At 36.5% G+C, this 15,628-nt stretch overlaps 1 protein-coding gene across 9 annotated transcripts in view; it reads right to left on the bottom strand.

The window, feature by feature from the left end:
- Ptprk (protein tyrosine phosphatase receptor type K) overlaps positions 1-15,628 on the bottom strand; it is a 514,942-nt gene that overhangs the window by 22,369 nt on the left and 476,945 nt on the right. For 3 of the 9 annotated variants that reach the window (XM_085842716.1, XM_085842708.1, XM_085842709.1), the window contains 8 exons: positions 14,992-15,152; positions 12,846-12,881; positions 8,396-8,580; positions 6,569-6,656; positions 5,192-5,268; positions 4,974-4,991; positions 1,742-1,778; positions 281-378 (listed from right to left, as the gene is read on the bottom strand). In XM_085842716.1, coding sequence (XP_085698842.1) covers positions 281-378; positions 1,742-1,778; positions 4,974-4,991; positions 5,192-5,268; positions 6,569-6,656; positions 8,396-8,580; positions 12,846-12,881; positions 14,992-15,152 — 700 coding nt within the window. Of the gene's footprint in view, positions 1-280; positions 379-1,741; positions 1,779-4,973; positions 4,992-5,191; positions 5,269-6,568; positions 6,657-8,395; positions 8,581-9,698; positions 9,957-12,845; positions 12,882-14,991; positions 15,153-15,628 lie in introns of those variants that run through there. The other 6 variants (XM_085842715.1, XM_085842711.1, XM_085842712.1 and 3 more) reach the window with 4 other exon arrangements.

The raw sequence follows: 15,628 nt of genomic DNA, 5'->3' as shown, positions 1-15,628 counted from the left end.
TTGGAGAAGGGGGGGAGCATTTGTGTATAAAGGTCTCAGAAATTATTTTTTAAAATTAAAGATTATCTTATTATTCAATGAGAAATCAAATATTTTTCAGTCATTGAAAGTTCATTTAGGAGCATTCAATCAAAATGTTCTGTCTATGAAATATTATTAAACCTTCTCCAAGACAGTTGATTATTATTCTCAAGAATACTCATATATGTAAATAAATAAATAAATAAAAACATAAATGAATAAATAAATGGATAAATAAATAAATAAAGTTTTCTCTTACCCGGCCAACTTCCACTAAATTAGTGACCATCACAATACAGGCAGACTGCTCTTGCCACACCATCCTCCAAAAATCATATACAGTTTCATGAACTGGGCCTATAAACAATTTTTCATCTTATGTTATCATAGATATTTTATAGGTAATAAAAAGTTTGCAAACATAAAAAGTAGTGTTCATGAAACAAGCTAAAAAAGATAAAACTCTCTTTACACTACAACTAGAACTACTTCATTTCAGTTTATATTGGAATATATGCTACACAAAAAATCATAGACGAGTACCAATTTTTCTTTCAATTTGTCTTCTAGAAGTAGCAACTCATAAAATGGTATCATACTTTCTGAGGTGTTTATCCCTGTCACTATGGTATTCTACTGTACTTGTATGTATATGTGGAAAACAGAACTCTCAGGACACTGTGAAGACATTGCCAATTAACCAAGTGTCCATCATTTATGAATAGTGTATGATTAAAAGTAAATGAAGTAATGTCCTTACATCCTATTATTACTATTATTAATTATTATTATTATTATTACTATTATTCTATATTATTACCTAGCTGCAAAGGCATGTGCCTTCTATCACCCATGTAGAACTACTGGTATATGCGTCAACCCAGTTTTACAGATTTCTCACAGTAAAGCATATTCAATTAAATCCAATTACTAAAACAAAAGGCTAAATATCAATAAAACGACCTGTGTTAAAAGAGCAAATGTCAGAAAATAGATTTAGCTCCCCAGTAGCATTTGCCTAGCAAGTTCATGGCCCTGGGGTCTGTCCTCAGTATCAAAGGAGGAAAAACTCAAAGCAAAGCAAAGCAAAGCAAAAGCTGAATAAAAGAGTAGCATGCCGTTTTCCTTTCCTCTTTAAGCAGTCATGCACATTCTGTAGATGGCCAGGAGACATTCTGAGAACTACAGATTTGTTTGTTTGTTTGGATTCTTTCATTTCTCGGTGCAGCATGGTAGGACCAAGCTTCTTTGCTTTTCTTTCCCATAAGAAATAGACTTGACTACATTCTGTTTCAGTTACAATTTGTCAAAAATTGCTGGATGACAGTACAATATCTCATCATCACTATGGGTCTTGGGTCTTACTGCTTTTCAGGCTGACAAAATTCGTTACAAGATCACAGTTACCCAAGGTGGGAAGAGTGCTCACTTCTTGTTCATCAAAAGTGCTGCTTTTCCCCAACACTACTGTCTAATGGACTGAGATACCTGATCATCGAAGATCAAATCACAAAATCATCACAGGATTTTAATTTAAAAGAGAATCAAGATTAAGTTTTCCTAGGTTTTGAACAAGTGTTGGTACTATACAAATGAGTAAGAGCTAACTTTTTTAAAATACAAGACTACAAAAGTGATTAGCTACTGGATGATAATAAGTACAAATATAATATTTAATATAAATAAGTGTAAATATAGCATTTGAAAGACAAAATTTTACCTTGAGTTGCAATGTAGTGGCTTGGTCTCTGGTAGCCCTAAAGTAGGAAAGCAAATTGTTTATCATTTTACATTGGTATCAGAAATAAATAAATGAAGGCATAAAAAAGGGGAAGAAAAGCCCCTCTCAAGATTAGGTTATAATAAAAAGAACAGAACTGAGTAGTGAACACAGGGTCCACTCCTCGAACCTATGTTATGTGAAGTGTAAACAGACAACAAGGCTTAAGTATTTTAAAAGCTCTGATTAGAATTTGTATAATTGAATTTTGTTTGCTGAAGAATAACCCTGGAGATTTAGTTTAGTTTCACTAACATGTTTATGCCTTCATATAAGTTTTACATCACTCACTCTTGGTAAAATTCTATTAAAAAACATTAATTCTTATTGCATCATTCAAAAGTACAACACACCGCATTACAAACGGACAAAGACATATTAGAACCAGAAAACAGGAAAGTAAAAAGGAGCAGATCATGCCAATGTTAGAGCTGGAGAATGCATGTGTGCTCAAATCAAAGTCCTGCTGAAGTTAAGTCATATTCTTTTTGGTAATATTTTAGTTCTGTAACATGTTCAGGAATCTGCAGGAACTATTTTGTGTGTGCTGATAAAATGAAATTTACACACACATGACTTAAGTACACACATATATAGGGAAAAAGTTTTCAAAACTGCACTTATTCTTGAACAAAAATTCTAGTGGTTCTCAGTGTGCAAAATTGTTCATAGAGATTTAATATTGTTTCAATGAATTCTTCATGATAAAGATCGATCTGCTTGTTGTCTGCTCTCAATGGCCAACATGCCACAGGTGAGTTGAAAAAATATTGATGGCATGAAAGGGTTAAGTAGGATTCTGTGAAATCTGTTAAGATTTGTCTGTATTTGGTATGGGCAGCTCAGCACAGACCGTGCGTGTGGAACATGCGGGCAGGAGGTAGTCTCTGACCAGGGATGTAATAAGTGTGCATCATTCTACTGTAAATACCAAAAAATTACCTCTCCTTTTTTGGGGAAGAGATGGTGGGGGAGGACAGAGTCTTCAGGGTCTTACTAGGCCTGACTGGCCTGGAACTTGCTACATATCAGCATAACGGGCTGGCATCAAACTCAAAGAGATCCATCTACAACTGACTACAAGCTATTGTGATGACAGGTTTGCACCCGCACACTCAGCTGATTTTGACTTCTTGGTAAGTCATAATAATCCAGAACGTGTCATGGAATTGTATTTCAAAGTTTAATAAGCACTTTAGTTTTCTATTTCAAATGAAATATCTACAACCTGCAGAGAAGCATTTTGTGTATAATATACAAACAAGAAAAGGAAACGATAAAATTGCACTGTATTTAGCTAAAATATACTGGAATCGTAACAGAGTTGTAAAACAAATTTTATTTAGAATAAAGTTCTGCCCAATAAACCATAAAATAATATTATAGCAAGGCATCAGCATGTAACTGTTATGGCAAAAAACCAAAACAAAACAAAAAAAACCAAAAAAGACTTAGGTTAAACTAAGAGCTAAGAACAATTACAAAGTTGTAAGAGAGATGTTCATGTCTTTTGTGCTACAGAACAACTAGTTTAGTTTTTTTTCATGACATGTCTGGCAAAACTTAAAACTTTATGAAAATAAAACTCTGATGAAAACTTACACAATACATTTATATGCTATTCCTAATACATTAAATCAATTAGTTATAACTATTAAAATAACTGTAAGGCACGAAGTTCAAAGCTTTGAGGAATTGTTTCCGACTTTCCAAAATTAGAACAGGTAGGGGTTCATGGTGCATCACTCTATGGACACTAACATTATGTGCTGCAAAGCTGTATTAGACTTTCAACTTAAAAATATGCATGCTGTCATTTGACTCACTCAGAACGTGGGTTCTTAATTGATAATAATTGAAATCTGGCATGTGCTAACTACATGTGAGTCATTGTAGTAGAGGAACTACGTGCATTTCCCCAACAAAATGATAAGGCTAAAACTAGTATCACTGTGCATATGAGGGAACTGAGGCACATAGAGAGAAAGTGACATTCTCAACACCTCCAGGGCCTTTTTATTATTACTATTTTTATTGTTTTTTTTAAGGTATATTTGTCTAAATATATGTATGTGCACCACATGAATGTTTGGTATCTAAGGAGTTCTGTAGAGGGCGTAAGATACCCTACAACTGGAGTAATGGACGTTGTAAACTCAGTGTGGGTGCTGGGAATTGTCCCTGGGTCACTTGCAAGATTAGCAAATGCAGCTGATGCATCTCTAGACCCTCTTGTATAAATTTCAAACAGATAATAGAGCCAAAGAGCTGTCTTTACATATAATACAATATGTTGCCTCTTTGGCAATAATTTTATTTGATAATTACACTTTCACTTGCATAAATCATTGCCACGTTCATATGTATAACCAAAATTTAATGGGACAATATGTAATGAAAACAGACCTTATTGGTATGATCCAATATATATGTGTGATATATATATATATATGTTTAAAACATGATACAGAATTTTTTTTGCATGAAGAATTTTATAACTTTACAAGCCAATATCACACACCACAAAATAGTCTCCCTACTTATTGTATTTATTTATGCTTTTGAGATAGGGTTTTATTTAGGCCAGGTTGGCCCTGAAATTCGCTCTGTACTTCAGGATGCCTTTCCACTTCTGATTCACCTGCCTCTACCTCCCAACGGCTGGGATTACAGGCACGCGCCACCATGCCGGTTTGTGCAGTATTTGGGATTGGAACTCAGGGCTTCCTGTATACTCAGCAAGCATTTTACTTACTGAGCTACATTCCTGGCCCCATTCTCATCTTTTAACATAAAAAGTGAATATTGAAAATTAAAATTTCAAAACCACTAATGCACATCATACCATCCAGCTTCTCACATATGCTTAGGGAAGGGAAGAAGAAAAGCCAGAGACAGAAATCATCAACAAATAAAATTCAAATGCATAATAATAAATTGCCAAAGCCAAAAACAACCCCAGTTTTCTACACAAGAAGAGGGGAGGAAGTAAAATAGTTCTTTACGCACATAAAATAATTACAAAAAAATGAAACATAAATATATAGTATGAGACTAATTAGGTGACACATGCAGAAACAACTAGACTAAGCATTAGTAGTAATTGCGATTAAGGGTATTTATAATAAATATTCATCAGAGGGTGCTGTTATGGACATATAGTGGTACTTACATCCCTGTACAGCCAAATCTACAGCCCAAACCAAAGTCAGGTGAGAAAGAAAGCACAACAGTGTCAGTAAGTACTAGGATGTAGAACAAGGAAAAGTGTACAGTTTGTTCTTTACTTTAAAGGTAGCAATTAAGTCATAGGTAACAACAAACATTGAGTTCATAGACGTGAGCTGATAAAGTGGGCACACTATGGAAAGACACCGTAAAGACACTTACGTCGATGTAGTTGGCATTAATGTAATCTGAAGAAGGGTCATCTTCCACAGGTTGCAGGATGACTCTGGAGTGATCATCTGAAAGGTTTAAGTAATCAGATGCTGACTATGAGCATCCAATAGTGGATGGAACACAGGGCCCCCAATGGAGGAGCTAGAGAAAGTACCCAGGGAGCTAAAGGGGTCTGCAACCCTATAGGTGGAACAACAATATGAACTAACCAGTACCCCCAGAGCTCGTGTCTCTAGCTGCATATGTAGCAGAAGATGGCCTAGTCGGCCATCATTGGGAAGACAGGCCCCTTGGTCTTGCAAACTTTATATGCCCCAGTACAGGGGAATGCCAGGGCCAAGAAGTGGGAGTGGGTGGGTAGGGGAGCAGGGTGGGGGAGGGTATAGGGGACTTTCGGGATAGCATTTGAAATGTAAATAAAGAAAATACCTAATAAAAAATTGGAAAAAGAGTAAAAAACAAAAAATCAGATGCAAGCAATTTGAGTTCCTCTGCTCTGAGACAGTCAGGGAGTGGGAAAAACGTGGGGACAAATTTAGTCTTTATAATCCACACTTTCAAAGCTCTACATTGTTATTTATTCAGTCATCTGGGATATGCAAGAACTACATGGAGTTTGCTACTTCTTGCAATGACAGCTTTGAACACAGGTTCGACAGCTTGTCTTGCACATCGGGAAATTTGCAGGTGGCAACACAATGTCTGGATGGCTCTTCATATATGCCATGGATTTTACAGCCACAGACTAACTAGACTGTGAATTTTGAACCTGTTCTTCACTCCTTGATAGACAGATTATGTTTTAATGTATTATAGATAGTTTAGAATTATTCCAATCGAGATTGGACTGGTTTAAGGAAACCACAGATAATTACAAGTTAGGTCATCCACTCTCCTTGCTACTTCTAAGGTTGGTCAGGTGATGACTTGGTATTTCGCATGTAGTCTTCATGCAGATACCATCTGAATGGAACTTCTGAGTGATTAATGGCTTTTACTATCTGGAGTTCAGTCCCTGCCTCCAGGTATAAGGGCATGGGAAATAAATACCTCAGCAACCTTGAATATGACCTACAGGATGCTATACTAATTCATAATAAAAAAAAACTTTGGCATTACCCCAATATTTTTCAACATTTGTTAATAGCCTTCCAGATATTTAAACAAAAATTTAAAACAGCAAGTTTCTCAAAGGCAAGAATAAGAATGAATTTACTGAGGGCAGTAACATTGTTTTTAATATTCAGTAGATCACTTATCAGACAGCTATGTTATTCCTAGGATTACCTAAAGTCAAAACCATGGAAGTGGTAACTCACTGTTCAGGTTTATAGATGTAATATTTACAAGGGTCAAGATGCTTACATGCGATAATGTTTCCGTATCGGTTCTTTGCTCTGTTTTGATCCTTTTTAGCCACATCCCATGAGGCTGACTGGCCTTCAAAGAAGCTCTGGGAAGAAGAAAAAAAGAAAACAGTTGGTAAGCAAACCTAGCTTAATTGTGTTTCACAACAGTTTTTATCTGCTCTTAAAATTCACACAGTGGAAGCCACATTTGTGGGGGTGGGGGCACGACTGTCTACGGCCATGAGCACATTTGTTTTGCAGCCCTCAGATTGTTCATCGTGAGTTGGTCTGATCTCAGCTTAGAGCCCAGCAGGAACTTTAGAGAAAAACAGAACCTTGAAAATACTCTAGTGAGTTACAAGCAGGAGGACCATCACTCTTGTTTCCAACTGTCTACATAATAAGACATTAAAAGTTAGAAAAGCTACTTTTAATGTCTATCTTCCAAATGTGTTCCATCAGCTTTTATATCAGGAAAAAAATCACTTTGTTCCCATAATTCTTTAGTCATGTGCGATCTGTCATTTATTTATTTATTTTTTTCTCTTTGAAGGCCATGAAGATGGGGTCTTTTCTAAAGGGAATGGGCTTATAAAGATTCTTGTTCTCCAAGAACTTATTGACAGATGGGCTCACTGGTTGGTTTAATCATGCAGCAATTTCAAATACAGCAAAAGATATCTCTCTCTCTCTCTCTCTCTCTCTCTCTCTCTCTCTCTCTCTTTGTAGTTAAACTTAAAACTTTGCTCAACACAGGAAGTAGGGTCTTCAAAGAGCCAACATTCTTTGAAGTAGAGTACACAGGAATATACATGAAATGAGCAAGCAGAAACCACTCTGGCAGGATATTCTAACTCCCCACCCTTATTTTGGGCACTTCTCAAATATCTAAAGCGGACATTCAAAATTTTAAGATAATTTTTCTCACCCCAAATAAGGTATGCAAGTGGCCCATGCATGGCATGTGAACCTTCAAGTTCTTTCCATGGAGTTGAATGTGTTTGGTTGCTCTTTGGAATAAGACATACTGGGTGCCCTCTACTCTAAGTGCGTCCCCATACCCACTGTGCTGAGTGTATGAGGATAAACCAGCTTCAGTGTTGCACACTGAGAGGTCAAAGCAAGAAAGAGGTGAAAGAAAGGAACATTGTTGTTTTGCTGTTCCTTGGAATGTGATTTAAGTCATTTTCTTTGTAAGATAAACCTTGGTATTTCGGTCTGAGTAGGAAAGAGAAATATACTGTGAAAGGAAATTTACCACATTTAATTTTTTCTCCCTTTGGATGCTGTATACTTAATTTGTGGTGTTCAGCTTTTCTTCCTTGCCATCCGCAGCTGAACAGTTCACAAAATTGAGGCGAGAGTGGCAAGCAGCACATCTGACATATTATCACCATTAGAGGGTTTGCAAGCAAGGAGACAGAGAAACACCTGAAATTTAAGTCAATGGGTCATAGCATCCCTAACACACTACAAAGGAGCTCTGGGGATCCTTTTCTTGACTTTTGAATAGGAAACTGTGGGAAAATCTAGTACAGTGTTTTTGATAACATTGAAATATTTTGGAATCCATTCCCAAGACTCTTACAAGGAATGTAACCCTGAATACACTTCCCGGAAGGGCTTCCAGGAAGGGCTTCCAGGAAGGGCTGAATACACTTCCAGGAAGGGCTCTTCTTCTTCATTTTCCTGCTTCCCAATACACACATATGACGGCCTTCCCAATGCTGGACTAGAGAGATTGCAGAGTATCCCACTCTTGTAATGTTGAAGGGGAGAAAATGCTACATCACATTGAGTATCAGGTTAAAAGTAAAATTCAATACAGTATTGAAGCTTTCACCTCGTATTCCTCTTTGAACCCATAGCTGTCTGATGTCTTCATGAGGTTAATGTGCTGCAGTAAGTCGGCCACCCTGATGGCTGGGTGCAGCTGTCCTGTCTGATAAGGGGACTCTGTCCCTTCACAGAGGTATCGAGGAACATCCAGGAGACGACTAGACTCTGCTGTGGCACTGTGGTTCTCATCTGGCAGATTTCATATTCCAGAACATTAAAAAAGAGATAAAGTTATCTTGTTTAATATATAAGCATGCAAAGAAGATGTGAAGACTTTATTTAAATCTTGAAGTAGTAGAAGGATGGAAAAGAAAAGCCAGCCGAGAGGGTTGGTGTGGGGGCTGGGACAGCAATCCTCTTAAAGACAAAACCTTTCACTTTGGCTCAGGGGTTAAAGGTCAGAACATATGTCTATCAGCAAGATAGCAGATGCTGGGAGAGACAGGAAGACACTGGATTCATTTAGCTGAGTTGCCTTGGATTTTAGCATTTGGAGTCACAACAGCATAGGCAGGAGCCAGAGGACCAAGCTGACAACTGGAAAAAAAAAGTTTTCACCATTGACCCAGTTGGATAAACTCTTTCACACTCATAGTCCAACCTCCCTCAGAGACCCTGCTTAGACAACATCCCCATTACCACAGAGATGCTCAGCTCACCTCCTTTCCCCTCCTTTCTCAACACAACACACCCTGGATTAGAAATACCAATATAGAATCTCACCCCCACCCCTCTGCCCGCCAGGAGGCTTCACATGCGTTTCCCCTTGGTTTCTTGTTACTGTGATATTGTTTTAATTGCCAGTACATTTTGACTTCTCTGTCTGCAAAGTCAGAGAAATCAGGGGTACTGGAGATAAATGAGGATACCTCCCTTGAATCCTGAGCCCCTCCCTCGAACTGTTTTACCAGGCTTTTCTTAAAGTTTCTAAGCCAACCAGAATCCCTGCATGCCACTTTTCTTGCCCTCAGTTTTAACTATCTATCTATCTATCTATCTATCTATCTATCTATCTATCTATCTATCTTCTTTGGCTATAGACTCATTACCAGAAATTCAGTAAATATTCAGTGACTGAGCGATTTAGTTAAAATTCTACAGAATCCTTCACCACCCAAATTTAAGTATAGACCCCATCCCCATGGTTTTAGTTCAAACTGGAAAGACAATTTTAATTCTCTTTCTATCATAAAGATGAAGAAAGAACCAAGAACGTCTTGCCTATGAAGAATAAACAGCATTTTAATGTCCAAAAACTAAGCATTACAATGAGAAACATGCTTATATTTAATCACATTTAAACTTACCATTAAAAAAAAAAACAACAAACATTGGAGGGATGTTACTGCGAAAAGCATAATACTGTCACACTCATTAACAGAAAAGAAAGTACACTTTCAGGGGAACTTGCGTTTGAAATGGTAATGCTTACTGCAGAGAATGATATTTAATTAACAGTGAACCATAGTTCAAGTGCTGGTACATCTGCCTGCTCTATCGCCAACTCTACAAATAGGATATGGCAAAAAATGAACTGTTGTCCCCATGACAAACACTTTTTCTTCCTGGAGAGGGGAAAAAAAAAAAAGACCCTACAATCAGATTTGTATGTCTCTGTAATTTAGCTTGATTGCATTTATCTTTACCCTCTCTTATTAAACTAAATTTCTTTTTGCATTCATGTCTAAAAATAACACACACTAAAGGGAAAAAAAAAGAAACAAAAAACCAAACAAACCAAAAACCACCAAACAAAGAAAGCCAAATAAGAACATCAAAAGGTAACAAACAAACAAAAAAGAAAGAAAGAAAGTCCTTGGTGGGGTCTCTTAGGACCTAACCACTCAAGAGAATTACTGCCTCTTCTTCCAGTTTAAACCACCCCTCTCCACACATTTGCTAGTACAATGATTCATTAGAGTTCCCTCTGCTTCCAATGAAACTGCTGTCAACTGACCTATCATCACTAGAATATTACAATCAATAGGCTGGCAAATGACTATAAACATCTCCCCGTAAGGTAAAATTCAGAAACAACTGGTTTAGGCTCTACCACAGGATATACAACTGATGAGGAGAGATCAATGGAACACAGGATGTCAGGAGCTAGAATGCAAGCACCTAGGCTGACGAGTAAGGTAGCCAAGGCAGGCCTAGATAGAGCTCATCTTGAATCTGCTGCAACAGCAGAATCTTTACAATTGTAAGAAGCTCAGAAACACAGATTTGACTCACACTGCACATCGTATAAATGACTGTATCCTGGTATGAAAGAGCAAAGGCTCTGTGTGGAATCTAGCTTTAATACAGTGGTACAATAGTCAGTAAGGTCTTTTGAATAATCACATATGAATTATTAATCTCAATACATTTCCACCTCATTAAGCTACCTAATAATGCAACTGTCAGCAAGAGTGCCTGTGCTCATCATTATCCTTATTATACATTGAAGAATAATAACTTTGGCTATGTCTTGATTGAAAGGTTTCTAGAGTTCTTTGTAATATACTTACCGGTTATAGGGACTTAAGCCCAACGAAGCAGTGAAAACACAAAAGATAAAAATATGAATCAATATAAAAAATTTCCAAGCCTTTCAGAATCTTCAGGTAGATATAGATATGAAGCAATGTTTGAAATTATTTTTAAAAAACTCTGTATAAATGCAAAGTGAATGGATGAAAGACAACCATCAATATCACGGTTCTAAGAATGATGGGAAATGGAACATATTAATCTGATGTCTAATGGGACTAATGAGAGTCAGCTTTCAAAGAAAGCCAGTGATTTTTAAACCAATCCCCTTCAGTTTCAAAATGAAGAAAGCTACATGATAATAATGTACTACTATGTCACTACTATGCTATCTCGACCTCTCCTTAAACATGACCAATTCTTTTCATTTGAGATATCGTAAGAATTGTTTAGCCTTAATAGTTTGTAAAGCTCATACGCACTATCTCCTTTTCTCTTTACATACAGTTCTGTGGGGGAAAAGCATGACACTTCTTAGTGGTGGAAGACTGAACCTGCAAGTTGGTTTTCTGAACTCACTGTAATTCTATACATTCTTATACATGCTGAGATTGGAACCTAACTCTACATGACTGTGGGAAAATTACCATGATGGATTTTAATGTTTAGCCCAACCATTCTTCTCCAATTTTTATTTTAATTTAAAGAAAATCTACTTATTAATTTGAGATACTGACACCACTCTACAGTTCTCAACAGAAGGTGCCTATGTAGAAACATTTGAAACTTCCCCTGTCGTCACCAGGCATGTCAGGTCAACTGTTCTGAAAAATGCCTCAGCCCACCTTCATCTCACTGTGAATATGCACATTTCAGGATGAGTACAGTTAGAGTTAGATTTATTATTTTTATAGGCTCTACAAATTCAAAATTATTATTTTAGTGCAGAAGTATACATTACGTTAACTGATTAGATGCAAAATCCCCAAATATTTTGTAATGTTTTTTTAAACTGAATACCTACATAGCAAAAAGATGTCTAAGTGAAGCTTCCTTGTTCACAAGAAATATTAAGCATAAATATCAAATATAATGTTGGGTAATTTTAAAGGTATGTTTATTGATAATTTGGGTTTGGGGGTAAGTTGGACCCCAAGAGTGTTACTGATAAACAACCTGTGGATATACAATGCACACTGGTCAAAATGATTGGTGGATAATTTGTCAGGAAATAAGAAGCAACTTAAAGTGAGGCACGTTTTGTTCTGAAATATATAGGTTTAAAAATTAATGCAGTTTTGCAACCAAAAGGTCCAGAATCATTACAAGCAACATCCGTTTTTCTTAGGTATGATTAAGGTAAACTCAGTTTTAAGTTCTTGCACCATGATACTATTCATTGTGATGTGGTGTGGTGTGGTGTGGTGTGATGTGATGTGATGTGATGTGATGTGATGTGATGTGATGTGATGTGATGTGATGTGATATAATGTAGTGTCATCTATGCCAACCGCTTGCATCAAAATTCTAGCAACTTCCCCTGTATTACCCATGGCTAAAATGACAAAGTAAGAGCAAATGAACAGGGTTCTCCTATTTAGTTGCTGTAAAGTTAGAGGGACTTAGAAAATCTCTTAGCTAAAGCTGACTTTTCCACATCAGCCAGTTGCTCAGACATTCTTGGCTCTTGGCAATGGACTATTAGGGTTCATTTCACATTAGCCATCCATTAGGGGAAATTCTGCTTCAAGTCCAATACAAGTAGAAGCTGGTATGTTGTTCTAAATGGTGCTTTCCATCTAAATCTACCAGGCCTATCTATATTGAAACAAGGTTGCTGTATGTTTGGACTATGCCAAGACACTTACCAAAAGGCAAATTGTTGCTATGTGGACAAGATACAACCTATGCAAGGAGTGGTGATGCATGCGAAACAATAAAATAAAACAAAAACTGGTGATAAGTATTTTAGGCCTCACCTAACACGGCAGTCGGCACAAGTGGATCATTGGGCACTGTGGGGAAAACAGAGCTTATGAAGGAATGTTTGGCTCTAAGTTCTACTTTTCTTTACAATTAATATTCCTTTACAATAAGTTTGTAATAGTTGATTTGTCTTTTCTTTAAAAATACAATGATACAGTTTGCTTTGATTTCTGTACTTTGCAAGGGTAAAAGTCTTTTTTCTAGCAGGGTTATTATAAAATGACAAAAGAGTTGCATCTATAGTTATAGCTCAGACCTCTGTTCAATTTAAAAAGGCAGATAATTTATCGTAACATTATAAAGATGATAAAATTAGGGAAAAAGGAACCTTGCATTTTAGATCTATCAATTATAAGGTACGTACAGAAATAAAGACCATATAATCATTCTAATTAATTTTCCCCGTTCACTGTGGGGAATTGGTTTAATCCTTCCTTTATGTTCATAAGTGGGTATTTATAATTACACCTTCAGAATTGATACTTTATAGTCAGGTCCTGCTATGGGCAACAAACAGAAGGGTCCATGGCAGAGAAATACATTTAGCCCTGTACTCAACTAAATACTGAATCAAGTACTTGGAGAGATCATACACTCATATTTTCAGCAAACTTTCAACAGTCATAGAATTTAAACTTTTTTTGTTGTTCCCTGTGGTTCAGTCTTAATAGTGAAATAAAAGGGAAATAGGCTACATAGTCCTTAACATGATTAAAACTGAATTCCAAAATAACTAACAGTATTTTTAACTTTATTTAGTATGGATATACACTAGAAAATGACAGCCAACAATTACTGAAATTTTTCATCAAGCTAAAGTTCCCCCCCCCCCAAATCCCCTTTGTGAAATGACATAGACTTAAAACCTAAAGTTTTGTATAAACTTGCTATTTCCTATGATTATAGTTAGCATAGAATATGAATTCTTTTATTTACTTCTTGTCCCCTTACATGCATGTTTACCAAATTAGGATCAAACCTGTTACAGAAATGTCCTATATATGAAATGCTAATGACAAACTTGATTTGTCCATCTCTAGCATCAATTCTACTGGAAGATTTGAAGAAATTAATTAGGCACATTAACTTAAATTTAAATAAACACAAAACTTTGAAAGGGAATAATTTTCATAGGATATTCAAATTATGTAATTATTCAAATCCTCTGTGCTTAAGTGGGACTTCAATAGAGATATTTTAAAAGCAAAGCCTTCATAGGTCAACATTAGTAATTCTGGAAGATTCAATGTATAGGGAAATGGGAAAATGAATGCAAATGTTATTTCATCAAGCTTTTCAAGCCAGTCAACACAACTACACTTTTAGAATTCATACTCCATACTTAGGAACTTAAGACCAATCTTTCATGTTGTTAAACCTTTCTTATGTATATGGTATGTGTGAGTACATGCACATTGCCATGTGTGAGCACATATGTGTGTGTATGTCTAGAGAAGTTGATATTATATGGCTTCCACAATTTCTTTTCTATTATTGCATTGACATGGGCTCTCTTAGTAATCCGGAGCTCACCAATTTCAGCAATTCTAGCTAGTCAGCTTGCCCGGGGGACCCACTCCTGAATGTCAACCAAGTGTTAGGATTACAGGCAGCTACACACATACCTGGCCTTTATGAGGGTTCTGCTGTTTTGAGCTCCAGTTTTCCTGCCCGTCTGGTAAGTTCTTTATCCATGAACTTACCTCCCTATCTCTGGTTAACTTTTTGGTATTGGAGTTCTTCAGAACTAATACTAGATTTCCTTAATGGAACAATTACCTACGTCATTAATGCCTAGAAAGAATTATTGTTTTTTCTTATCTCAAATGAACCCTTATCTTCTATAAAGAAAAATATAAATAATGCACACCAATTTTATATAGAAAATGACATTTTAACATAATTCAATGACACATGCTGTCTGTATGGCTCTATGTTCTGAATGTTTCTTACGATTTCATAACAAAATCCCTAGTTTGAAGTTAAACTGAACACATGTCTTTTGGTAAATTCCAAAATAACGTCAGTTGTGTTTTACTCTCCCTAACTGCTTCTCTGGCTTCTTCTTTCATTATTCAAAAGTTATTGTGTGAAATTAAGCTTCAAAGGCATTAATGAAATTTTTAATGTGTAACTTACATCTTGGACTGAAGTTATGTTGGTCCATGAAGGTGAGGGAAAGGGGGTCTTCTGCATGCAGGGTGCTCTGATCAGCATAACTCCGGTCCATAGCATTCACCATGTGGGTCATCTCCTGACGTGTGTTCCCCATTGCATCTTTGCGTTTCTTAGCAAGCTTGCTGCCAAAGTAAATACAAAAGGGAGACCTGAGTGTGAGCCCTAAGGGGCAGCTGACACCAGCAATAAAGTGGCTCTAGTGAGCCTGAGGACAAGGTTACAGACATAGATTAGAAAACCTAAGAACTGTTCCTAATTTCAGGAGTTAGGATAACACGCAAACCATTACATGGGCTCGTTGTTGTAGCATGACCTTATTTGTGAGCTTCTTGATATTCTCATTGTCAAACCAAGAGTTTCACTATTTCTTCTATTTATGTCTAGGTTCAGAGGGAAAGAGAGTATGATAAAATGAGGGTACTGGATGATGGAAATAATCAGAGTACATTGTGTATATATATGAGACTATTAAAAAATAAAATAGTTTTCATAAAAAGCGTTAACAAGAGTATAAACAAACACTTCTAAAGAAAAGTTAATTCACAGATGATTTATATAAAAGCTTTAAAAATTTAAGGTCCAGCCTTCCTCCTGAGTG

Source organism: Mus caroli, unplaced genomic scaffold (assembly GCF_978045245.1).
Source record: "Mus caroli unplaced genomic scaffold, Mus_caroli_1 scaffold_9, whole genome shotgun sequence".
Lineage (NCBI taxonomy): Eukaryota > Metazoa > Chordata > Mammalia > Rodentia > Muridae > Mus > Mus caroli.
The sequence above is the reverse complement of the archived record's forward strand: the minus strand, read 5'-3'. Positions and strand labels throughout refer to the sequence as shown.